Source organism: Diabrotica virgifera, chromosome 5 (genome assembly GCF_917563875.1).
Source record: "Diabrotica virgifera virgifera chromosome 5, PGI_DIABVI_V3a".
Lineage (NCBI taxonomy): Eukaryota > Metazoa > Arthropoda > Insecta > Coleoptera > Chrysomelidae > Diabrotica > Diabrotica virgifera.
In genome coordinates this window covers 232,324,718-232,352,667 of record NC_065447.1, presented here as the reverse complement: position 1 = coordinate 232,352,667, position 27,950 = coordinate 232,324,718, and the positions used below count along the sequence as shown (strand labels likewise).

Below are 27,950 nucleotides of genomic sequence, written 5' to 3'. Positions count from 1 at the left end.
TTTTATGGACAAAGCTTAACATAAAGTCAGAAAAAAATAATAACAAAAACAACATCAAATACAATTTTCTGAAATTTAATAAATCGTCAATATAAAAAAATACAAGTTAATAACAGTAAAGAAAAATCCACAAGGAAAAACTTCCTGTAGTTGGCTGTATACCATTAATTACAAGTGAAATTTAATAAAAAATTTTCCTCTTGGTAAAAGGTATATTAGTTTAAAAAGCCCCTAAAGGGCTACAAACATAGAAACAAAACGTTTTCGCTCTGTAACAAGTGCATCATCAGTGTTACAAGAACATGGTGAGCCAACCAAAAAATACAAAGATCAAAGCCTTTCAAAAAACAGACAAAAGTCTTATATATCTTATGTTTTTTTTTTGAAAGGCTTTGACCTTTGTATTTTTTGGTTGGCTCACCATGTTCTTGTAACACTTATGATGCTCTTGTTACAGAGCAAAAACGTTTTGTTTCTATGTTTGTAGCCCTTTAGGGGCTTTTTAAACTAATATACCTTTTACCAAGAGGAAATTTTTTTATTAAATTTCACCAGTAAAGAAAAAAATAAAACCGATATATTGCAAAAATTAATATAAATTACAAAGTGAACATACAACAAAATAAAATACAGACATAGGAACTAATAAGTTTAAGCTGCTGCATATGACACCCAAATATAGATAAGTTTGGTTACTCATACATTATTGTAATTTCTTAGTTAGTCATTAAGATACTCTTCTACTGAATAATATGGTCTTTTAGATAGATGAGCTTTTGTCATTTTACGGAACTTGAAGAAAGATGTTGCAGATTTGAGTTGTAAAAGAAGATGGTTTTATGATTGTAGTTGTATAGCCAGTTGTACGCCAGGAGTGAATAAGCCATAATGATGATAATGATTTATTAAATACACAGACACAAAATATAGTTGACAGAATCTTGCCAAAGCTTTACAAAAAAATAAAAATGTAAAATATATAAATATATAAAAGCTAATTTTTAGATTATAATAATTAAAAGGACATTTACTAAAAAAATATTTTCTATTACTACATATTTACAAAAGTTCTATGTTACTGGAAATATTTGAAGCTTTTTCCTCATGTTCAATCTCATTTCCAACGATCTCCTCAGAATCCTCAAATGTTTCACCATCACCGCTCTCATTGCTGATTGCCCTACAGCGACTGCAAAAAATGCATGATTTTCGATAGGCAGCTTTAAAATATTTGTTCCTTGTGCCCAACCAAATGAAAATCAATGTGGGGCTTCCATAGGCTAAGTACTCTGGTATGAAACGTGTAATTAATAAAATGAACATAATGGAAAAATTATTTTCAAACACCTCATATAATATATCGTGTAAGTAAAGAGGGATCCAAGAAAATACAAACAAATTTATTATTGTCAACATATAAGAATCTTTAGCTTTCACATTTTTCTTTTTAATATTGCAATAAAAGACGAATACAAGTAAACCAAAAGGTAAGGCTTGTTCTACATAATCATGGTGTCTCCAATCGAACACATAAGTATAATAGCAAAGAATGTAGTCAATCATAACTTTAATAATACACAACAAATAAATAATAAGGATAGAATGGTCATAAACCTTGTGTACAACAGGTTTCATGTTGATGGTTTTTAACGATAAAAGCCATTCTAAGCCAATGGCGAGCATACACAAAAACATACTAATTCTGGTAGTTTTCTCAACCTGTATCCAAGTACAGGCAAAATGCCTTTGATGTCTATACAAATCCACATGCAAACGTAACATTTCAAACAGTGGTCTAATACTCCACATAAAAAGGTAAAATATGGAACAGTGCATTAAGTATCTGTTAGCTTTAACTCTATTTAAATTTTTGTTTCTGCAAACTATCACTATAAAACAAATACTTGTTCCAATTGCACTTAGAATTAAATAAAAGATAATTTTGTCGGCAATGTTTCGAAAATTTGCAGCTTTATCCAAGTTTTCGTAAAATATATTTTCATCATTTTCGCTATCATCTATTTCTTGATTTTCTAATACATCCTCCAATGTCAACCATTCGTCATGGCTGAAGTTTGATAATAGTGGTGTCATTTGATAGTAGATCTAAAACATAGATTTGTTATAGTAGGGGAGGTAAGTGTGCTAAATTTGCAGTTACTCGAGCGTTATGGGAACCTATTGGGTTGTGTTTATTAGGTCCTAACATTAAAAAAAAATTTCAGTAAAGTTTTCCATAAAGTGGGGGACTTTTCATTTTTTAATTTAATTTTCCATTTCCAATAACCGTTTTTCCCGATTATAGCGCCATCTATCCATAATTCGAAAAAATATAACTAATAAAAGTTGCTTATTTTTATGTAAAGAATCCAAATCTGCAATAAAAATTTGGAGCTCCTATTTAAAATTTTAAAGTAGCCCCCCACCCCTCTCCGTGGGGGGTCGTGTTTGGTGTCATTCGATAGATTTTTGAAAAGTACTAAAAACGTATTGTTTAGTTTTTCAATCTAACGTTCATTTCGCGAATACTCGCTTTTTTTCTGAAATTTTTGACTCACCCATTTCCTTGCGCTCCGCTCAAATCGTCAGATATTTGAAATATATACTCTTTTGCATGTGCTTAACTTACCTTATTTTAATCTGACGATTTCGAGTTTTTCTAAGGATAGATTTTTTTTGGACCCCCTTTAAAGAACTCCCTTGTATTAAGAGCCAATATATGGTAGAGGTACATCTGCAGGGTACCAGGTTTCTCCCCATATGATAAACTAACGCGCCCGAGTAACTGCAAAAATTTCCGCTTGGGCTCCCCTACCATTCTAACAACGAACATGATAGGACATTATTTTATTTTAAATACAATGAGAACAGGGCCGTAACTACGATGTTGGAGGCCCCGGGGCAATCGTGATCTGGGGGCCCCCTATTAGGGAGTCTCGGGGGGAATAAATCCTCCATCTCTCATCTGGAAAACGTTTTACGAAGTTCATTGCTTTCATTCCTTGAAAGCGAGTGACTAGCTGATGGCATAATGTGTCGATCATTGAGTAAAACACGGTTACTCTAAAGCATGTCTTGGGATCTTAAGTCTTTCATCTTCGTACAGTTCATCGAAATGTTTTTTCGTCTTCTGCATTATTTTTGGAGCGAACCCTACTGGTATTCCCCAACGTTGACAATGTGAAGCCTCTTCAAAGAAAATTTCAAATTGTCCTCTCATTTCAGTTAGTTTTTAAGAGGCTCTCTTCAAATAAATTGTAAGCTGTTAAAATGTCCAAAGATTTTGATTGCAGTGTTTTCGAGACTATGTTGAGGATTTGAAATTTGAATGATTCTAGTTTCTTTTTTCGGTTGTGTTGCTTCGTCGCTTTCATTTCTTCTGTTAGTTGTCAGAACTAGACTTGAAAGGCACTTCAAAACATCGCAAAATCTGTGTTTCAATGTATTGACTGTATCAAATCTTCCAGCCCAGCGTGTTGGATTGAGAGGTTTTAGAGTCACTTCGAGGAAAGTCTTTCAGATTGGTATGAGGGCTTCAGTGCCTCCCAACGAACGATACTGTTCGTTGGGAGTTGGAAAAATATGAAGATATGAAGGTTTATTTAGAGAAAATTCAAGAAGAGGTAAACCAGATTGCTGAGAAGATACAGGAAATTGCAAAGGTGGAAGAAAAATTCGAAAATGCGTTAAAATTCGATATGGAGAAAGTGGAAGAAAAATTGAAGGAGATAGGAAAATGTCAAAAAGGAGAAGACCGTCGGGAAGTAATTGTATACAGCTCTAATGAGAGCAGAATCCAATTTGGCGGGGATATTAGAAAACGACATCCGGTACCTTTCATAAAATCTTAAAAAACAAATTCCAACATATGCAGAACCTCGAGACTGCAAATAAATTATAAGAAGCCATCTAATAGACGGAGCTGCTTTGTAGTTTGAAAGCAAAGAAAATTAGGTGACTTTATGGAGAGATTTTGAGACAAATTTTTTATAATGGTGCAGGTGAAACAGGTTATAATCGATCATTGAAGTTGTTAGAATTAATATGCCGTATACTTTTTACAATCGGACAACTAGAAGTAGAACACGGCCAACCAAAGGGGGCTCCTGCGGGTGCCCTCTTGGCCGGAGACCCCGGAGAACTGCCCCGGTTGCCCCAATGGTAGGTACAGCCCTGAATGAGAACACAAAATATGGAATCGCAACCATAGGCGAGAATATAAAGCACTAACATCGCCTACACATCTAACTTATTTAAAGTAAGACGGATCGTTATAAAACTTTTTGCATTCGATTCGGGAGAGCTTCAGGAAAAATGTTAACCTATTTCCATAAGGGACAAATAAAAATTGCATTTTTGTAGGCGGAAAATGCATTTTCCAATCTGCATCTCAAAGTGTTCAAAAAATAAAAATTCACAACTCGGAAACGAGTCATGGAAATGAGTTCAATTTTCATACTCGGGAGGTTTTTGAGGTCGGTCAACAAGTACCAGGTGAACAGGTGAAGAGGTACCTGGTGCCCGGTATTACGGTATTCACGTTGTCTACTGGAGTTTTATGGAAATTCATTATGAAAATCATTGAAACTTGTTATTCCGAGTTTTTTGAGGTTACTAAACACAAATATTGCTGGGACGATACTGTACGAGATGTCTGGTTCCCGTCATGTACGTCATCTCCTGGAGTTTTATGGAAATTAATTATGAAAATCGTTAAAACTTGTTATCCCGAGGGTTTTAAGGTCGATGAAAACGAATATTTCTTCGACAATGCTGTACAAGGTACCTGGTGCACGCTGTCTGCATCATCTTCTGGAGTTTTATGGGAATTCGTTATGAAAATAGTTGAAATTTATTATATTGGGGTTTTTGAGATTGCTGGACACAAATATTGCATAGAAGATGCTGTACGAGGTACCTGGTGTCCGGTATCTACATCGCCCCCTGGTGTTTTATGAAGATTCGTTATGAAATTCAACAGTGAATAACAGTAACAGTAAGTAATATAAGGTTAAACGATTTTCATAACGAATGTTAATAAAACTCCAGGAGACGATGTAGATACATCGTATAGCATCGTCGATGCAATATTCGGTTTCGGGGACCTCAAAAACCCCGATATAAACTTCTGTAGAAAAAAACTCCAGCAGATGATATAGATACCGGTCACCAGGTACCTCGTACAGCGTCTTCGATCCAATATTCGGATATAATAATATCCAATATTTGGATAATTGTTCTTGTAACGATTCTTGGAATGAATATAAAGAAATTATATATAAAGGAATAGATAAATGTTCTTCAAAGTACACTCTTAGCACTAATCCCAGAAGCCCTTGGATCGATAATCGACTTATCGCAATGACCAAAGAAAAAAACATTTTATGGAAAGAGTAAGAAAAAATCCAACTGAAGAAAATATACGTACACATAGACAATTTTCCAATGGACTAACAAAGGAGTTGAGATTGTCGAGAAGTAATTATGAAAACAGAATTAGCTCCAGAGGTCCCAAATCTTTTTACAAATGCGTTAGATCAAAATTCTGTACAAAAACTGGTATACCGTTGTTGAAAAATCTAATGGCGAAATATGTTTAAAAGAAGAGGTTTGCGAATTATTTGCTGAAACATTTTCCAATGCTTTTACAGTTGACACGGAGGCTGCGTTTTCAGGTTTGCCTACTACTGATAGAATAATGGAAAGTTTGTCAACAATTGACATCTCTACTGGATTGGTTAAAGAAGTATTAGGTTCTTTAAAGACTACTGCGTCTCCTGGACCGGAAAATATTTCACCATTGTTATATCATAATTGTGCAGATATTTTAGCGGCTCCAATGGCAGCTTTATTGGCCAAATCTTTGCATACTAATTCAATACCAGCTTCATGGAAATCTGGTATAGTAACACCGATATATAAAAGTGGAAATAAACTCCTTTCGTCTAATTATCGCCCAGTAACAGTTCCACCAACATCAGTAAAAGTAATGGAAAGATTAATAGCTAATAAATTAGTATCCTTTTGGTTAGAGCATAATGTTATTCCAGTTTCTCAACACGGATTTCTGCCGAACCGATCTGTAACTAGCAACCTTCTTCACTCTCTTAATGAATGGACTTTATCTTTGGACCGATGTGAACCGATTGACATTATTTATATAGATTTTTCCCGTGCATTTGATAAGGTACCTATAAAAAAATTAATGCTGAAGCTAGAACATTACGGCGTGCGTGGTGAGTTGTTATTGTGGTTAGAAAACTTCCTTTCTGAAAGAACTTTTTCGGTCAAAGTGGAAAATGACTGCAGTGTTCCACGTGCGGTAGCCAGTGGTGTCCCTCAGGGATCAATATTAGGGCCGATTCTGTTTTTGCTGTACGTATCTGATTTAACGTGCGGATGGCAGTCAAAATCGGTTTCATATGCCGACGATTTAAAGTTATATTACTGTCCCGATATTGTTAATACTCTTCAGAGTGGCCTTAATCAGCTATCAGAATAGAGCATGAAATGGGCTATTCCAATAAATACGCGTAAGTGTTGTGTCGTTTAATGTGGATATAATAATCCATATATAACATATTTTTTGGATGGAGTTCCTCTGAAATCGGTAGAGGAAGTTAATGATTTGGGCGTTACGGTCAACCAAACGTTAAGTTGGTCTACACAAACAGCAAAAGTAGTCGGTAAAGCTAACTCTGCTTTATACCTCATATCAAAAGCTTTTCCCAGAATGTCTCCGGACTTGTTTTTGAAACTCTATAAAAGTTATGTCAGACCTCACCTAGAATTTGCAGTATCTGTTTGGTCACCTCATTTACAAAGAGATATTAATTTATTAGAAGGAGTACAACGAAGAGGTACTAAGCTACCTCTTAATTATGAAAGATTAAGCTATGAATCTTAATTAAGAAAGCTTAAGTTGTCTCCATTGACTCATAGAAGAGAAAGAGTTGATTAAATATCTACTTATATAATTCTTAGGGGGGAATTTTGGGGAACATCAATTTTTTTTAATATCAATTTTTTATAAATTGAAAAAGGAATCTTTCAAAACCACTGTAAGACAAAACTTTTTGGTTAATCGAGTTTTTGATAAATGGAACAGTTTAAGTGATGACATCGTAGGGGCTATTAGCTTAAATAGTTTCAAAAATTGGTTTGATGAGAAATAACTGGACATTGTAACTTTATATGTGTAATGTTAACAATTTTTGTGATAATATTTGTTATAAAATGTATGAATATATTTTATGTTTTCTCTTTATAAAAAAAAATTGTAAACTTTATGTATACTTTCTAATTTTTGTATCTTTTTTTTTTTAATTTGCTATTGTAAGAACTTTTGTAAAAACCAATTCTTTGGAATATTTATTTTAATTTAATTTTTATTTTGTAAGAATTTGTTTTATATAAGATATTTTATAATAATAGTAAGTATATTTAAAGTATTTTTGTATACTTCACTTGGTCTATTAAATTTGTCAGTATGTATGAGAAATCTTGTAATCTGTCAAAGCAAAGGGAATATAGCTCAGTGGTCGAGCGTGTGACCGGAGATCGAGAGGTCCCGGATTCAAATCCCGGACGATTCATATTCTTTTTCTTTCTTTTTTTTTTGGTATCGTTTTAATAAAAATTTTTTAAAAGTGGTAGGTAAGAAAGTTAGTTTAATATTTAAATAAAATACAAATAACCTCTAAAGTACAGTAAGGTCTCGTTTTATGCCGTGGATACGTTCTACAGAAAAGCGCATATAAAAAATCGCATTAAAAAAGACTTTACTTGTATTTAGTAAGTAGGGATACGTTCCGTAATTTTCTAAAATCACATAAAACCACAACGTTTGTCCACCAAAATTTCAAATAAAATCTTAGAAAAGTAATAACAAATAGACTTACGATATTGAGATGGCAAAAACCTCTTCTAACGAAAAGTAAAATTTTACGACACTCACTTTAAATGTTTTAGTTCAGAAATCAAAATGTGCTGCGTATAAAGCCGAGTCCTCAGTGGAACTAAAGCCTTTGAACTAATTGGTTTGCGCAAAAATTTGCGTCGCGAACTTAACTGCTCGATTATCGAAAATTTGTTTATCGTTCGTTCACACTGCAAACCGTATGCGACGCAAATCATTTTATCTTCGATCAAAAACCGACAACCGATGGAGCATATGCGTTGTGAGCATTGAAAATTATTGCATCCGATGTATGCGGCGAACACGTCATAGTTAGCACAATTTACCTCGAACACGCAAATATTTAAACTTGTCACTTGTCACTTGTCAACTAAAATGAACGAAGCACCGCTAAGAGAAAACTTAATTTCAAAACAAATACATACAGGTTATACCTTTCAAAGTGTACAAATGTTCATTTGTACACAAGTGGAACAAGTGAAATCCCTAAATCAAATTGCAAACGCTCACTTTAATGATATCTGGATGTGAATAGTCAATATTAGTAATTATAGTATAGTTGTTAATAATAAAAATTTTTGAATGAAATACAAACCGCACAACTTCACAATCGCATTAAAAAAATCCGCATAAAAAGAGTATATTTATTTCTTTGAAATTATATAATAGAAGTACTTACGTGCGTACAAAGAACACACACATTCTTTTTTTTTTTCGAAGTAAAATTTGGATACTGCAAGTAATCTGAATTTAGTGAAAACATTTTTTATGAGTGGTTTACAGCTTTAAGTTCAAGATCTTTTGCCGGTTTATGTGAAGTTTCTTCTCAATTGGTTGTGATTGTTGTGTGTTGTTGTGCTATTGTTTTCCAACATTTGATCACTTATTTGTATATTTTGCTTCTGGAAATGGCAGGCGATATTAACTGGAGAAAGAAAAAGTTTGTCGGTAATGACCGAAGATGAAATCCAAGAACTTATGGATTCTGTTGAAACGGATTGGAAAATAGTAAAACATTCCATTGATGACATTCGCTTCGATAGTATTGATCACTTTCCAGCCTGGCTCAGCAAAGAGGGCGGTAAAAAATGGAAAATTTGCAAAGTGTAGAAAACTCAATGTGTGTGTAGCAAATGTGATATTCATTTATGTTGTTCTAATGCCAAATACTGTTTTTATAATTGTCAACATAAAAATAGCTTCTACCTATTCTGTTGTTTCTTTTTAAGTTTATTTTAATAAAAACCATTCAAATCAATAAACCGCTATTTTTAACTTAAACCGGCAAGGAGCACCTGAAGACCCCTTTACCTAATTTTACCTGGAAGCCAAACAAAAATTGATGATTAAATTTTAATAGCATTTCTAGGTTTCTTAATACGTTATTAAACTTGAAAAAAAAAACCAGTAAGACAGAATAATTTTTAGGAATCTTGCCAGTTAGAGGGTTAAACGATTTTCATAACGAATGTTCATAATACTCCAGGGGATGACGAAGATACCGGTTACCAGGTACCTACCTGGTACAGCACCTTCGAAGCAATATTTGTGTTCAACGCCCTCAAAATCCCCGATATAATCAATTTCAACCACATATTTTCATAACAACACGTTCTTTGAACGTTCTTTAAGACGCGTCCACACTGGAGCAACATTTTCCAACATAATACAACAAAAACTTGTTACAACATAAAATGTTTATATTTGTTGGAATATGTTGTGTTGCGTTGCATAAAGTTGGTGTTGCGATTCAACACAAGTTGTAGTATGTTGTATAAATCCGTTTCTAGCGGTAAAGATCAAAGGATAATATGAAACAAAGTGAAACATTTGTCAACATTGCTTCGATGTGGACGGATTGTTGCGAGTTGAGACCTGTTGCAAATTGAGTGACTAGACAGTAGACAGACCGCCGCGTCTATATTTAGTGATGGCGTTTAAGTGGACTTCGGAGAATTGTTTAAATTTAATTGACAATTATAGACAACATCCATGTATTTGGAATCCTAAAAATGTTAAATATAAATGCAGAGAATCAAAAAATGATGCATGGAATGCAGTTTGTTCAGCTGTAGGGTGCTTATCTCAGGAAGAGGCAAAAAGAAAAATCCGTAATTTGGTGGCTCAGTTTTATAGAGAGAAAAAAAAATATCGCAGCATGAAAAAATCTGGAGCAGGCGCTCAGTTTCATTCCAAGTGGTTTGCCTACGATGCATTAGTATTTCTTCGAGACAAAAACAAAGTCCGCCCATGCAAGGAAAGTGAAGCTGAGAACGTGGTAAGTAAACACACAATGTTTTTAGATATTAACTTTTCTGTTATTAATTATTCAAACAAATAAATAGGCAATTTCAATTTATACATGAATTATAATTCAATAATTATTCTGCCACGGCACCATCCCCAAAGGTGTAACGAAAAAATCTGCAAACTCTTGCCTAATATCTTTTGCTTCAGTTGATGCATTTCGTGCAACTTTCTTGTATGAAGTAAATGTATTACTCTGAGTTTCTCTTCTCCACGATCCTTCTAAAACACGTCCTGTATCTTTATCATCACCGTCATATGTACCTGGGGGATTGTAGGAATTTTTAGATCTTGAACTATTCCTTAAAAAATTATGCAAGTAAATGCAAGCCATAACAACAACTTCTGCAGTTTCTGGTTCTAAAAGTAAGGGTTTTCTAAATATTCTAAAAATCGAAGATAACATTCCAAAAACATTTTCTGATATTCTTCTCGCTCTACTGAGACGGTAATTAAATATCCTTTTGGGAGACCCTTTGTCCTGCGCCCCAGGGTAGGGTTTCAGTAAATTTGGTGATAATGGGAAGGCATCATCCCCTAAAAATACGTGAGGGACTAATTTCTCACGTCCTGGTAAAGAGCTATATTCTGGAAGGTTGAGTTTGCAGCGAGTTAATAGTTTTTTGAATAATGTATTTTCGAAAACTCCTCCATCAGATATTCTCCCTTGGGAGCCTACATGAAAATACAAAAATCGGTAATTAGCATCCATTACGCCGAACAGAACAATGCTAAAAAACGTTTTGTAATTGAAGAAATCACTTCCACTGTTTTTTGGTGCTTGTATTGCAATGTGCTTGCCATCCATGACGCCTACACATTTTGGAAAATTCCAAAGAACACTGAAACCATTAGTAATTGTTTCCCATTCTTGAGCAGTTTTAGGCATCTGAAATACAAAGATATCATTACTTATGCTAAAAATGTAGATCACTGTAGTGTTTACATTTTATACAATGTATTTTTCTTTTCAGGATGACCTTAATGACTCTTCCTCCGAAACGGATTTAGATGATTCACAAGTAACAGATTGTGATGAAGGTGGAAATGAGACCCAAGAATTTCAAGATGCAGAAAATGGCAACGAAGGCATGAAAGACTTGTATGACGATGGTTCTCAAAACCCATCAACATCTAACGCTGCTTGTGAGAAGCCTTCGGCATCTAACAAATCCTCTCAAGAGCCTCGTAAAAAAACCGTGGAAAATCCGAACAGCACAAATCTTGATGAATTTAAACACCCTAATAAAACTAGACGTGTCACACAAACACTTACAAGAAAAATCGATGATAACGCTCGAAAAGAAGAGGCATATAAAATAATTCAAGACATACAAAATAAACGACAGCGAGACAAATTCGATGTATTTGGAGAACATATGGCGTGTAAAATTAGGGATTTGAATACCACCTGCGCACAAAATATTGTAGAACATCTTATAGGTAATATTTTGTTCGATGCAAGTATGGGTAAATATGATTATGGAATGCCACAATCAACTAACACATATGAGCCAATTTTATCAATGCAACCTTCCACGAGACCACAATCACATTCATCGTATTGCAGCACACCAGCTATATCACCAGCGGAGACATACATACAAAACTCTTCAGACTCCTCTACTGCTTTTGGTTCCTCAAACATTCTCGCAGAGGCATTTCAATTAAGTAACATGTAAAACTTCTAAAGTTATCAATAAAAAAGTACAATAAAGTTTACTTACCTTAACTTGGTCTTTAATTGCATTTACTAGCGCAGCACATACTTCTGGTACTATCTTTGAGATAGCTTGTTTCGAAATCTTAAATAAATACATCAAGCTGCTGTAGGAATCTCCAGTTGCCAGAAAGCGCAATGTTACAGCTAATCGTTCTGGTGGAGGTATAGCCTTTCTACAGTTAGTATCTGCTTTTCTTATCACTGGTGCAATTTTTTGCAGCAAAAATTCCATATCTGAACTACTCATGCGCAAAAAATTTTTGAAGCACCCATCGGTTCGAAGTTCTAATAAAACGTCATCTTTCTTTAAATCCGATAATATTTCCTTTCCACCATATTTTTCCCTTTTCTTCAAACTTGGACGGACCCAACATTTACGCTTCCGTTTTCGTGAATCACCACACAAAATTAGAAAGCACGCGGTAGCAGTTAATAAGTCTTCCTCCATCATGTCACAAAACTACAGCAGTATGGACAGAATGTTGTACTCAACTGAATTTGTGATTCAACAAGTTCAAACATTCATTAACATTGTTGCACTAGTGAGGACAGTTTGTTTTATGTCAAAAGTTTAATAAATTAAACATTTAGCAACTTGTTGTAACATAAAATTGCTACAAGTTGCCAAATGTTGCTCCAGTGTGGACGCGCCTTAAGGATATCCATAAATTTACTTGGTACCAACATACACGTAGACTTAAGTCAATCATTGACTATCTAATCTCGAGACAAAATGCAAAATTTAGCATCCAGGATGTTAAAGCTTTCAGAGGGGCTGATTGCGGATCAGACCACTGCTTAGTAATCGGTAAAATCTATGTTCCATTTATACCTAAACAAAATAACTCCGAAGAAAAAGAACACAAAAGGAATTCATATGATCCAAAAATAGAAAAATATAATATTGACAGCTTACAACATGAAAGTACACAATATCTGTACCGTAGCAGACTTAAACAGAAACTAAATGAAGAACAAAGAACAACCGAAGAAGAATATAATCACATAAAAACATGCATAAAACAAGCAGCACAAGAAGCACTAGGAAACTTGGAAAACGGAAAGAAACCAGAATGGTGGGATAAAGATATCGAGAAGAAAATAGAGAAGAAGAAACAACTTCACCTACAACGTCTACAAAATCAGGAAAACATTGAGATTCAACAACAACAATACAGGAACCTAAATAGAGAAGTAAAAAGAGAAGTGATTAAAAGAAAAAACGCAACCTGGATCAAAAAATGTGAATACATAGATCAACAATTAGGAGGAACTAGGAGTTCAGAAGCATGGAAGATGATAAAGAATGTCACAATATCACAAACAGGTGGGCACACAATTAGGAGTATATCTGATGCAGAGTGGGAACAACATTTTAAAGAATTATTAGTAGAAAAACGACCACAATACATAACAAGAATACAAGAAAAAGAGAATGATATACAGAGAGAACACGAAATAGAACTAGATAAAAGCAAAGTGGAATAAGCTATTAAAACTATGAAATCCCGGAGAGCACCCGGGGTTGGAGGATTTAGTCCTCAATTGATAAAATATGGACCACCCAAACTATGGGATATGCTTAAAAAACTTTTCGAAAGATATCTAAATGGAGAAAAAGTACCAGATGAATAGCTAGCATTACATATTACTCCCATACATAAGAAGGGGCCTAAAAATAACCCCAAAAACTATTAGGCTATTGATTATGTTCAAAATAAGAGAGCTAAAAGTAACTACAACGTTAACGGGATTTTATTGTCTCATATGGTCAATGGACCTCTATATTTGAAAAAACCGCGGAGTGCTACCTTTTAAATGGGTGCCTTTTTGAGAAAGGGGTGAATTAGTCCCTAGGCACACGGTGAATTAAGGTGAGTTCCATTCACTTTTGGTACAAACACTTCTGCAGGAAAATTGTTCCAGGATAAATTTACTATCGAAATATCATATTTTAAAGTCAAAAGTATTTTTTTTACAAAAATACATTCAAAAGAAAAGCAAGAAAAAACACGAAAGAACGAAATTTTCTTTTTTGCCCCATATTTTTTTTCCACAACGATATAGGTTTGCTTTGCTTCAGCGAAAAATAACTTCCATCCTTCCTCTTTAAAATGGCGTTTGGTAGAAGTCTCTAGGATTTATATTTTCCGAATTACGATTTTTCAAAGTATGCCGCTCACAGACTTTTTGAGCCATTTTCCCCATTATTTCGCAAACATTGTTCTGTAACTTTTTTCTACGCATTTATAGGTATATGTAATGGTACATTTAGTAGAAAGAGAAGTCAATTATCTATAAAATGGTCTACTGTGTAAGGCCGTACGACTATTTTTAAACAAGTTATGCTTTTTCAAGATTTTATACTTTTAATGATTTTTCATATTTTTTATGATTATTTTTTAAATTTCTCATTATGACTTTTTTTCTTGTACATTTAGGTATATACATTCTGGAATAAAAAAGCTTATTTTCTTTACTTTAAAATGGCGTATTGAAATCACATCTAGGACTATTTTTAAAAAAGATATCCGTAGGATATCCAAGGATATCCGATATTTGAGAAAAATTTTAAAATTTGTAATTTTTTTCAGTTAGAAGAATATAATTGCATATTTTAACATAATTTTTAATTCCAAATAACTTTTCTTAATAATACTTTTCGATATTGTGAAATATAAAGGTACTTTACTCTTGAGCGAAATTCATATTTTTTAACATACCTCGTACACTATTGATAAAATTTTATATTTGATGATTACATCTTAGGTTTAAGACTATGCAGATCATTTTATAAAGAATAATTTTTTTCATAAAGTTAATAATAAAAAGTTTTCCATATGGTTCCAACTTAGTGGGACCTATTGCATGTGTATATGTCAAACTTTGAAAAAGCATATCTTGTTTAAAAATAGACCTAGAGGTGATTGCAATACACCATTTTAAAGTAAAGAAAATAAGCTTTCCTTTTTATTGCACAATGTATATACCTAAATACACAATAAAAAATTTATAATGAGAAATTTAAAAATAATCGTAAAATATATAAAAAATCATTAAAGGTATAAAATTTTGAAAATCCATATCTTACTTAAAAATAGTCATACAGCCTTCTATGATAGACCGTTTTAAAGGTAATTGACTTTTCTTCCTACTTAATGTAACATTGTATATACCTAAAGCTGCGTAAAAAAATTACAGAACAATGTTTGCGAAGTAACAAGGAAAATGGCCCAAAATTGTTGTGAGTGGCGAAATTTGAAAAATCATATTTTGGAAACTATAAATCATACAGGCTTACACCAAACGTCATTTTAAAGAGGAAGGACGGAAGTTTTTTTTCTATGAAGCAATGCCTATATCTATATCCCCGTGGAAAAAAGTTATAATGCAAGAAACAAAAATGCTACCTTTCGTGTTTTTTTCTTGCTTTTCTTTTGAATATAATTTTGTAAAAAAAATTATTTTTGACTTTAAAATGTGATATTTCGATAGTAAATTTAACCTGGAAAATTTTTCCTGTAGACGTGTTTGTACCAAATGTGCATAGAACTCACCCTAATTCGCCCTGAGCCTAGGGACTAATTCACCCCTTTCTTAAAAACGCACCCCTGTAAATGGTAGCACTCCGCGGTTTTTTCATATTTAGAGGTCCATTGACTATATGAAATAATAAAACCCTGTTAACGTTGTAGTTCCTTTCTAAAATACATAATCAATAGCCTAATAGGGGAATCGCAAACATCAGCACCATTGGAATATTATACTCCAGGATATTAATAAATGAAATAGAACAAGAAATTCAAGGAAAGTAAGCTGAAGAACAAGCTGGTTTTCGTGCGGGACGTTCAACGGTAGACAATCTCTTCACTTTAAAAATAGCACTAGAAAAAAGAATACAGAGAAATCAGGAAACCCACATCGCTTTTATCGACCTAGAAAAAGCCTATGATAGTGTCCCCATAATAGAACTATGGAAGTCAATGAAAGACATCGGTATCGATGGAAAACTCATACAAGCAACTAAAATGTTATATGAGACCACTAACACCAGAATCAAAAACGGCAAAAATTTCACTGACGCATTTAATACTTCAAAAGGCCTCCGACAAGGATGTTGTCTATCTCCCACTCTATTTAAAATATATATATTGACCAATCCTTACAGAGGTGGACAAAAGCAGTAAAGTAGGAGACGACTCCCTATTTACATTATACTTTGCGGACGACCAAGTTGTTATACCTCAAGATCAAGATGACTTAAGCTATATGATACGGAAACTAAATGAACATTACCAACAGGCAGGATTAGTAATAAATATGGACAGGTCAGAATACTTCATAGTGGGAAACGAAGACATTGAAAACCTACCATTGGAACAAGGACATATTGTTGGTGTGAAACAATACAAATATTTGGGAGCTATATTTAACAAACGAGAAAATAGTGAAGATGAAATACAACACAGAATCAATAAAGGTAGAAGCATCACTAGATCACTTAATTCAATTTTATGGGACGAAGATATCAGGAAGGAAACAAAGAGAAGAATATATGAAAGTACCTATAATGAAGAGCGCTACAATCTACGGTGCAGAAGTTTGGGACATAAGTGCAAGAAATAAAAAGAAGCTACTTAGTACAGAAATGGACTTTTTGAGGAGAAGTTGTCAGGTCTCAAGATTAGAACATGTAAACAATTAGAGAACATATGAAGCTGGAAAAAACTATAATAGACGATATTGAAAGGAGACAGCTGACATGGTTCGGTCACGTTAAAAGAATGAATGAGACTCGCTGGCCGAGAAAAATATTAGAGTGGGTCCCACCGGAGAAAAGAAAAAGAGGACGACCACGGAGAAACTGGAGGGACAATATTCAGGAGGCAATGGATTCGAGGCAATTAGCTGAAGATATGTGACAGCCGTAGAAATCCATTATATATATTTTCATAACGAATTTCCATAATACTCCAGGCACATCTTCATAGGCATGATATTCCTATTCAGCGACTTCAAAAACCCGCGAGTACGAAAATTGAACTTATTTCCATAATTATTTTCCGAGTTGTGAATTTTTATTTTTTAAACACTTTGATAATGCACTTTGAAAAATGTATTTTCCGCCTACAACAAAGAAAATTTCATTCATTCCTCATGGCAATAGGTCAAATTTTTTCCTGAAGCTCTACCGACGATACCAGGCAACATCTTCATAGGCATGATATTCCTATTCAGCGACTTCAAAAACCCGCGAGTACGAAAATTGAACTTATTTCCATAATTATTTTCAGAGTTGTGAATTTTTATTTTTTAAACACTTTGATAATGCACTTTGAAAAATGTATTTTCCGCCTACAACAATGAAAATTTCATTCATTCCTCATGGCAATAGGTCAAATTTTTTCCTGAAGCTCTACCGAATCGAATACAAAAGGTTTCATAACGATCCGTCTTACTTTAAAAAAGTTAGAGGTGTAATGCTTTATTTCCTCGCCTACCATTTGAAACAGCAGCGCAAGAAATTAAGACAAGGAGGTAGTTTAAGTCCAATCTTTTTCATAAATGTAATAGGTGAAAGTTTAATAGGCGATATTTAAAGGATAAGAAAATCTTTAAGAGCGTAGGCGCAAAATTTCGAGCCAATTGTTTTTAAAATACATTAATTTTTTTCAAATCCTGAAAAAACTAATAAATATTTTTGAAAAATTGGAAAGCAGAATGAAACATTACATTTGAAACTTTGAATAAACAAAACGTTTCTTTTGAATGAGATATTTGAAATTAAAAATCACACTCAATTTTCTCGTTTTTTCACCCCTGTAACTATTAAAATAAACATCATAGAAGCTTACAGGGAATGTTGTCTTACATTCTGCGTTTAACGAAACAGGATTCGAAAAAAGGCATTTAATTCATTCATTTAAAAAGCGCTACATTCGAAATTTTGCGCCTACACTCTTAAAAAAATTAGCATGGAATAGAATGCAAATGGTAAATGCGTAAGATATACGTATTTGTAGAAGACATAGTATTATTTGCCGAACCAGTAGGAAGATTGAAGCGTAATTTAAAAAGATTAAATTCAGAAGCAAAAGAATACAATTTAAAGAAAATGAAAATAAGGAAAAAAACACGGATGATCTAATAGAAGTGGAGATAGATCAACGAAAAACAAGGCAAACAAACATATTGTAGCGGAAGAGAAATCTTGGCCGATCCCCGTATAACAGTAAACACCTCGAGAATGACGTAATCGGATGTGCTAGGCCTCGCCGGAGAATTCTGGAAGGTACGTCACGTAGGCGGAACAAGCCGATAACTCGAGATGGTAGTCGATTGTTCCAGAATAACAACTGGGTATAAATACGGGCATATTTTGTGAATAAGTTTAGTGTATAAGATAAATTCGTCTGTAACTTATATAAATAAAGTCGTATATAAATTACGAACCGCTAGTTTTATTGTAATTAGAAGTAATTACACTAGTCACGTTACAGTTGGTGTCGGTGTTCGGTTAACTTAGTGCGATATAAATAAGTGAATTACAGAGAGACTTTAAAAGACTTTTGAACTTTATTCGTCGGGAATAACCGGAGTGCGTTAATTGTTCGGTATTCGGAAAGACTTTAAAATACTTTTGGACTTTATTCGTCGGGAATAGTTAAAGTGCGTTGATTGTTCGGTATTCGGAAAGACTGTTAAAAGACATTTTGGAAAGTACGTGTGTGCCGACCAAAGATGTTGCTACAAGAACTTACAGTAAAACAGCTCCGTGAACAGCTCGAGGAACGGGATCTGGACAGCAGTGGGCTCAAGATAGTCCTACAAGCACGACTCGAGGATGTCCTCACGAAGAACGGAGAAGACCCAAAGACGTTCCACTTCCAGTCAGCAGAACAAGTAATCTTATCGAAATTAAAAACTGTTTCTGAAACGATCGATGAAACTTCTAGAAGAAGCGACGAGAAACTTGAAGAAGTTAGTAGAAAAAGCGACGAGAAATTCGAAAATGTTGCTAAAAGATTCGATGAGACTTCTCAAATAATTAAAGAGGTCTGTAGGCAAAACAACGAAAAACTAGAAGAAGTTTGTAAACAGAACAATGAGAAATTTGAAGAAGTTTCTAGAACATTCGATAAGATGCAGAAAAGTGTAGAGACCGTAGAAGAAAAGATCAAACAGCTAGAGAGCAGGATAACCGATACAAAAGTACAACCATCAGTTAATGCAGCAACGTTAGATCCTTTAGTGAAAGATGAACTACCGAGAGACGAAACGTCGCATAATATGAGATTCAAATTACCACCATTCGATGGAAAGTCCTCTTGGTCCATATATCTTAGACAATTTGAAGCTATTGCGACCGCCAATCATTGGACCGAACAGGAAAAGGCTGTTTCCTTGACTGCTGCTTTGCGAGGTGATGCTGCAGATATATTAAGATCAATTCCTAAGGGTCAAGAAAATTGTTACCAGACCTTGTTCACTCGTCTAGAAAAACGCTATGGAGATGCCCATCTACAACAAGTATACAAAGCACAACTGCGAAGTAGAAGTCAACGAGCAAGTGAGAATCTGCAAGAATTTGAAGCAGATGTGGCTCGTGTGGTGCGGTTTAGAAGAAATTGCAGTAGATACCTTCGTCAATGGGCTGAAAGATAATGAACTACAGAAAGCTTTACGACTAGCAAGGCCGAAAGTTTTAGATGAAGCACTTGCTATTGCCTTGGAACACGAAGCAGCTAGCCAAGCTTCACGAAACAATCGAGTAATAACCGTGGAAAAAGGCGATAAGAGAAAAGATGAACGTTTGGTGGAAATGGTACGGAGGGTGATTCGTGACACGATGCCGAAGAGACGCATGAAGAGGGCTGGAAGAGTTGGTTCAAATACAGATGCTTCCTCGATACGGCCATGCAGTGAAAGTTGTAATCACCGGCTTAAAGTAGATGAACAGCTTTGCCCCGTGAGACGAACCACCGTAATTAATGAGCAATGGCAGCCCCAACAGTTACAAGACGCCCAAGAAGATGATCCATGTATAAAAAGAGTATTGGATTGGATGCGGCAAGGTGAGAGACCTAGTTGGCAGAACATTAGTGCATGTAGTCCAGAAGTCAAGGCCTACTGGAGCCAATGGAATTGCCTGGTACTAAAAGATGATCTTCTGTACAGAACCTTTGAGAACGATGATGGTACAGAATCTAAGCTTCAGTTAATTGTACCTAAAAGTAAAGTGTCAGAAGTATTGCGTCAGTTGCATGACGGTACATCAGGTGGACACTTTGGTATTACGAAGACTCTGCAAAAGGTTCGAGAACGGTTCTATTGGGTGAACTGTAAAGATGATGTAAGAAGATGGTGCCGAAAATGTGAACCGTGTGCATCCGGTAATGGTCCGGTTGGTAAAAAGAGAGCACCCATGAGACAGTACAATGTTGGAAGTCCTATGGAAAGAGTAGCTATCGACATTGCAGGTCCATTTCCAGAAACCGATGCTGGAAATAAATACATCCTGGTAGCCATGGATTATTTTACAAAATGGACTGAGGCCTATGCATTACCAAATCAAGAAGCTGCTACCGTTGCAGAGGTACTTGTTAAAGAATTCTTTAGCCGATTTGATGTTCCCTTGGAGATCCACTCCGACCAAGGGCGAAACTTTGAGTCAGCTCTTTTCCAAAACGTTTGTAAATTGATTGGTGCCAATAAGACCAGAACAACACCCCTGCATCCTCAATCAGATGGGATGGTCGAGAGGATGAACCGAACGATGGGTAAACACTTGTCCAAAGTTGTATCTGAACATCAGCGAGATTGGGACCAACACATTCATTTATTCCTGATGGCCTACCGCTCGGCCGTAAATGAAACTACAGGTCAAACACCAACCTGCCTGATGTTGGGTCGTGAAGTTCGGTTGCCCTGTGACCTAGAGTTTGGCTGCGGACCTTCCGAGGAACATGTTGCAGGCGAAGACTACGTTGACCGCCTGAAATTACGAATGAACAACATTCATGAACTTGCCCGACAACACATCCAGATAGCCAGTGACAGAATGAAAGATCAATATGATTCTCGATGCAAGAATGAAAGCTTCGAAGTAGGTGATCTTGTCTGGCTTTATAATCCGCAACGTCGTCGAGGCTTATGTCCTAAACTGCAAAGACAATGGGAAGGTCCATATGAAGTTAAAAAGAAAATAAATGACGTAATATATAGAATTAAGAAGTTGCCAAACGGTAAACCAAAAGTTATTCACATAAATCGTCTTGCACCATATGCTGGCTCAAATGAAACAGAAGAAGCACGAGTCCTCCAACAGGAGATGAAAGATGTCGCACAGCCAAGTTTTAATCAATTTATGTCAAATTACGCAGCGAGAAAGAGTGCTAGATTCGGCGTGACCACAGAAGTTCAGCAAGATCTGTTTGGTGTTCCAGAAAACGTCTCTCTGGCCCACTGTGTTGCCCAAGACCTCGAGATGACTAAAGGAATATCGTCCGTATTCAATAGAAAGTTCGGCCGCCTGGACGAGTTAAGAAATCAGCAGCCTAAAATTGGAAGAGTACTGCGATTGGAAGATGGTCCTCGATCTTTGCTGTATATGGCGACCAGAAAGTCTTATACGGACACGCCAAGCTACGAGAACATATGGCGTGCTCTAACTAATTTGAAGAAAATCGTGTGTAATTATGACATCAAAAATTTGGCTTTACCAAAAATAGGCCATGCAGTAGAAAATCTGGATTGGAAGATTGTGAGAAGCATGCTTGAAGTGGTCTTCAGAGGAACTGGTGTACAAATCACTGTGTGTTGCATGAACCCGAAGATGTCGTACCCTTCAAAGACAGTAGACTGTTATTTCTTCTTGAAGGGTGTATGCAGAGCTGGAGAGTCGTGTAGATTCCGCCATCCTGGGCCTTCATTTAGAGTTGCTGATCGAGACGCTCAGATCTTAAGAGGGGAGCAGTGTAGCGGAAGAGAAATCTTGGCCGATCCCCGTATAACAGTAAACACCTCGAGAATGACGTAATCGGATGTGCTAGGCCTCGCCGGAGAATTCTGGAAGGTACGTCACGTAGGCGGAACAAGCCGATAGCTCGAGATGGGAGTCGATTGTTCCAGAATAACAACTGGGTATAAATACGGGCATATTTTGTGAATAAGTTTAGTGTATAAGATAAATTCGTCTGTAACTTATATAAATAAAGTCGTATATAAATTACGAACCGCTAGTTTTATTGTAATTAGAAGTAATTACACTAATCACGCTACAATATACAAATACATGGGAATAGTAATAAATAACAGAGGAAGATAACATCGAGGACGATATCAATAACATACTAGAGAGTACAGGAAAGTTATTCCAAGCCCTAAATAAAGAATTCCTCAACAACAAAGAAATATCAAGGAAAAGGTAGCTGACAATTTATGAAACAATACAGTCCCTGGCCAAATTATTATGACCACCTATGAATATTTACAAAAATCAACTATTCCACTAGGTATATTTTGTATAAAAATTATTTTTAAATTTAATTTTGTTATTTAATGTTAAAGTTATACATTAATTATAATATATTTAATTATAAACAGCAATAAAACATTTGAAAATATTACATATTTATCTTTTTTTTTTTAATGTTTTGTTAGGCTCCTGACCTTAATCCCATAGAAAATGTTTGGAAGCTTTTAACACGAGAAATTTGCAATGAAAAGATCACCAAGAAAATTGTTTTGATTGAAGAACTAATATTATACCATTGAAACCACAAAGACAAATTAAAGCAAAGTGAATTTAACTGCATTCAAAGTATGCCAAGACGGGTACAAGCGGTAATCAAAGTTAAAGGGGGCTGGACAAAATATTAAAAATATATAAATGTGTAATATTTTCAAATGCTTTATTTCTGCTTATTATTAAATATATTATAGTTAATGGATAACATTAACATTACACAACAAAATTAAATTTAAAAATAATTTTTAAACGAAATGTACCTACTTATGGTCCATTTGTGTACCACTTAAGTTGGTATGGTCGTGAAAAGTGACATAGTATGAAGATGCATCCAGTAAATTTAATGTGATAAAAAAATTCATAATTAATTAAAGTAATCATTAATACAACTGCAATAAAACCAACAATGACCTAGAGAACAGTTACAAAGAAATAGAAAATCATGTGAAAATGTAAATGCTTGAATGGTTAGGTGAAGGGACAAAAAAGGGTACAAAAATGGATATACCAGTGAGGAAATAGCGTGAAACAAAGAGAAGACCTAACACAAAAATTGCTAATTTGCAAGTTCCTGAAAAGAGTACCTAAAAGAGGAAGACCAACCATGATAATGATGGGAAGAAAGGCAAATTTTATCTAACCTCATGCTGAAACTCTACGTGTAATATTTGTTTACAAAACGATAAAAGTAATAAAAATACGTGATACACAATAATAGTAATATCTAAACTATTATTATAATAATTGAATTATTTGAATCAGTTTTGGTATATACTTACAAAATTATATAGAAGGATGTTGTATTACAATAAAAAACGAACAAAAATTTGTTCTAGAATGATTAATTTTAAACTTTATATTGATTGATGAATTGAAACTGATTTTGTGGTTGTAGAAAATATTTTGCTAACATTGAATATCTTTGTAATCTAAACTCCCTAGCTGATGCAGAAATATTCGTTGCATTCGCTTAGGGAATTATTGATATGTGCGTGTTGACTTGTTATTTAATAATTATTTTGATAAGAAGAACTGATTGATCTGTTGAAAACAAAAACATATTGTGCGTATTAGTGCTTACTACAAAAATTGTTTTAAATATCGTAAAGAATTGAAATAATTTAGGCTACGTCTCCACGACCAAAAGATTGACGCTAACAGTAGCAGTAAAATTACGCAGCAGCACAGCAGTAAAAGCATGGCTCCATGAGAGCGACAGTTTACAGCGTGCATAGCGCCGCGTTTTCGTCTGAGCTTCAGTGTGACGTGGCTAAGATCTACGACCAGTGGTATCTTCTTGTGGGTGTATATAGTAGATAAAGTTAATAAAATAAATTCATACCGACAATATAGTATTTATATGGATAATCTATCATTTCAACAAAAAGTTCCTTTAATATTGGCATTGCGCCGTCGGCGTATGCTTAAAAAGCAACGAAAATGGTGGATTCATCCTGTTCTATTACATAGAAAGACAGAAGGAAAATTTTTTCTTTTACACAACGAACTAAAAAAATATCCTGATAAATTTTTTGAGTATTACAGCATGCCAGTGTCTTCTTTCAATTTTTCACTATGTGAAATAGAAGATGTCTGAAGAAAATAGAACACATTAATGCGGTATAGCTTGGAACTAGAATAAAGATGAGCAATCACCTTAAAGTAACATTTTAAATTACATATTTTATAAAGAATATAAATAAAAAAATGCGTAGAATTAAATTATGGTGTAGAGGGTATCGTCATCGGAGGATTGAGTACTTGAGCCAGGTGAAACCATTAGAGATCGGAAACTATCGATAGTGCTATCGATAACTATCGATAGTTTTGACTATCGGAAACTATCGATTGTTTTGCTAACTATCGATAACTATCGGTCTATTGTCGTATGTCGAAGATATGTTGCTGTAAACACAGATTACAGAGGTACAATCGTTGACGTCCTTCCAAATTCATGTCTCATGTCACATTTCATGTGTCATGTCATGTCCATTCTTCTTGGCTTGGGTGTGGTTCGATTAAGTTGTATTTTGTTGTTATTGTTGTTGTATTGTATATTATAGCGAGTCGAAATTATTTTTTTATTTTGTTAGTTGAATTTATTTTATTTCAAAGAATTTTTCCCTACTAATACATTGTCCAATTAATTACATAATATTGTACTTCCATATTATGTGGTGATTGATATGCATTATGGTATTCTTTAAATGGCAAAATAATTCAATTTAACATTTTTCTCTTTTCATTATCTTATTTTAATTTTTATTTAGGATCTTATTACACCTCAAATTCAAAAATGTTATGTCATTTGTCAAAATAAAAGATTCTTATACCTGCGTTTGCAATTACGCATGCGCAGGAGTGACCATTAAAAAATACATCACTATCGAAAACTATCGATAGTTATCGATAGTTTGACGCCAACTATCGATAACTATCGATGGCACCGACTATCGATAGTTCAGCATCACTTAATTGAGGTAGGTACCAAAGATGTACCAATTGATGCAGATTAGTTAATTGGGGTTGCTGAATATAAATAAATCTGGTACCTGAAGATGCCTGAGAAAATGTAGGCATCTGATCAACTGCGTGGTTTTGCTGGTTTTGTTTTGAAGCCATTTGATTTTTGATTAGTTCCATTACTTTAATTTTGAAATCCACCTTATCAAAGTCTGTCATTTTCTTAACATACATTGGGAGATAACTATATATTGGTAGATGTATCATCTTCAATTATAACCTGTTCTTCCTCTTCTATTGCGAGTTATAATATTTACTTACATATTTTGCCTTTAGCTCCAACACCTAAGTCGTCCAATCCATTTCCATAGAGGCTTTGGCAAATATTTGTTCATGCATTTAATTTTTTGACTCCGTTTTTGTAGCCCTAGCCTTAGTGGGGGTTAACTACTGTTAACGGGGAAGTTTCGATTTCCGCTCGGGAAATCTACATACAAATTTAGTCTCTCTCTTTTCTTCCAGTCCTGACCCCTCGGAGGGAGTGTATTTGGCCTCGTGATATCTTGTATTCTCCGTCTCAAAAGATCTCTCTCTCTCTCTCTCTCTCTCTCTCTCTCCCCTCTCTCTATCTCTCTTCCCCATCACTCTCTCTCTAGTCTTTGGAAGTCTTTTTATGTTTTCTGTGTCTGCTCTTATTTAAAATTGAGTTATTTTGTCCTATGGTCTTTAGTTTACGGATTTATTATTTAATGACGAATAACTATACAGGGTGGCCAGAAACTCTACCGACAAACGAAGACAGGAGATTCCTCAGATAATTTTAAGACAACTTAACCAAATTCACCTAGTACGAAATGAAAAGAGAGCTAGAGCTCTTTGAAGATGGCGTCTTTCTTTTCAAGTGAAGTTTTTCTTAAATACCTCCAGAACGCTTCTAGTTAGAGAAACGAAAATTGCTAAACGTATTTATATTCCAGATATAAATCGATTCCATCCATTGTGAATTTCTAGTACAAGTCATAGGCGTCCGTTTTGGGTGGGGCAACGGTTAATTTAACGCATAACTTTTTTGTCTTTAACTTTTAAGCATTTTTGGTACTGGTTTATTAAATTGTGAGGTATTCTAGTATTAAAAGTTACTCTTCCTTTAAGTCGGTAGGACACACCGTTTTCTAGAAAAATCGATTTGAAAATTTCTCGTTTCCTGAATTTGAAAACATATTGAAATATTTAAAAAAAAATGGTGTATTTTACCAACTTAAAGCAAGAGCAACTTTTAGTACTAGAATACCTCATAATTTAATAATTTAGTGTCAAAAATTCTTAAAAATTAAACACAAAAAAATTACGCGATAAAATAACCGTTGACCTATCCAAAACCGACGCATATGACCGGTACTAGAAATTCTCAATTAATGAAATCGATTCAGCTCTCGAATATAAATAAACGTACCAGTTTTCGTTTTTCTAAATAGTTTTTTTTTAATTTTTTTTTTATATTTAAAAAACGAAACATTTTCAAATCGATTTTTCTAGAAAACGGTGTATCCTATCGACTTAAAGTAAGAGTACCTTTTACTACTATAATACCTTCAATTCACTTGATCTTTTACTTCTGTTTCGAGTTTTCCGTAACTAGATAGTGTGATGCCTTAGATATTTAAACTCCATCACTTGTTCTATTATCTGACCCGCCAGCTCTAATTTACATCCTATTGGATTTGCTGTTTTAGCCATGCATTTTGTCTTTTTTTGGGAAATTAACATATTAAATTTTCTGGCGGTTATATTAACCAGGGAGTAGTCGCGCTCACTTCTGTAACGTGAACAGTCGCGTGTTAGATTTCATCACACAATACGAATTTAAATAAGAATTTACAACAAATTTTTATTTTATAGTATTTTTATTTACTTGCTATGTTAGAAATATTATTTCTAACAATTATTAAAGCTAATTGGCTCTCCCCAAAGCCATAAATTCCACAAAAAGAAGAAGAAGAAAAAATACCTACGCATTACTACACCCTTCCTCGAGGCACTTACGAAATTTTTTCAAAATTACAAAATTTTTCATCAAGTTACCGCGAAAAAGGGAAAATGTGAGATTCTATCTAACGACGCGACTACTCGCGGGAAATTGGTGCAGCAAACGTTGTAAAGCATCTTCACTTTAAGAGATTAGTATTGCATCGTTTGCAGAGCAGATTATTTTAATTTGTTTTTCTACCATTTGGTATCCTTTTTTAGTTTTTACTTTTTTCATTATTTGTCTTATCTGTATATTATATTGTGTTATCCCATTACCAACTTCAATTCGGTCAGTTAGTTCTTCTACTTATATTGTTAATTATTTTTGATCGTTTTAATTATTCCTAGAGGTACCTATCTTGCGTACAATAAATGGATAACGCTTATGGATCACTTACTCTAGGCGCCAAATAGAGGTCACCGTGTCATTTTCAATTCTGATGGACAAACTCAACGGTTTCTTATGGATTTTGGGCTGCTGATTACGAATTTCGAGGGGGGATTTCGATCCGACTGGTCAAAAAATTGTTATAAACAATTTAATTGTTTATAAATTGTTTATAAGGCTCTGGCTCATAAACTAAAAGAGATAAAAAATATTTCAAATAAAATTTGTTCCCGAATAAAAAACGAGGAAAGAACCGTTTACTAAACTTAAATCCGACAATTAGAACTCAAGATATTGTAAAATTAGTGCACAATGCAAATTGCAAATTGCAAAATAAGTATTTTTCGAAGCTTTACCGATCGTAACTCGGCTT

The 27,950-nt window shown here is 34.4% G+C and overlaps 2 protein-coding genes across 2 annotated transcripts; one reads left to right on the top strand and one right to left on the bottom strand.

The window, feature by feature from the left end:
• Positions 1–539: 539 nt before the first annotated feature.
• Positions 540–23,616, bottom strand: LOC126884713 (uncharacterized). The gene is made up of 2 exons (XM_050650837.1): positions 23,478–23,616; positions 540–2,106 (listed from the first exon to the last, which is right to left on the bottom strand). Exon 2 carries the CDS (start codon positions 2,092–2,094, stop codon positions 1,060–1,062), a length of 1,035 nt encoding a protein of 344 aa, XP_050506794.1. The 5' UTR covers positions 2,095–2,106; positions 23,478–23,616; the 3' UTR covers positions 540–1,059.
• On the top strand, positions 9,552–11,957 carry LOC114334493 (uncharacterized). Its single transcript, XM_028284537.2, has 2 exons — positions 9,552–10,196; positions 11,200–11,957. Exons 1-2 carry the CDS (start codon positions 9,849–9,851, stop codon positions 11,905–11,907), a joined length of 1,056 nt encoding a protein of 351 aa, XP_028140338.2. The 5' UTR covers positions 9,552–9,848; the 3' UTR covers positions 11,908–11,957.
• Positions 23,617–27,950: the final 4,334 nt, after the last annotated feature.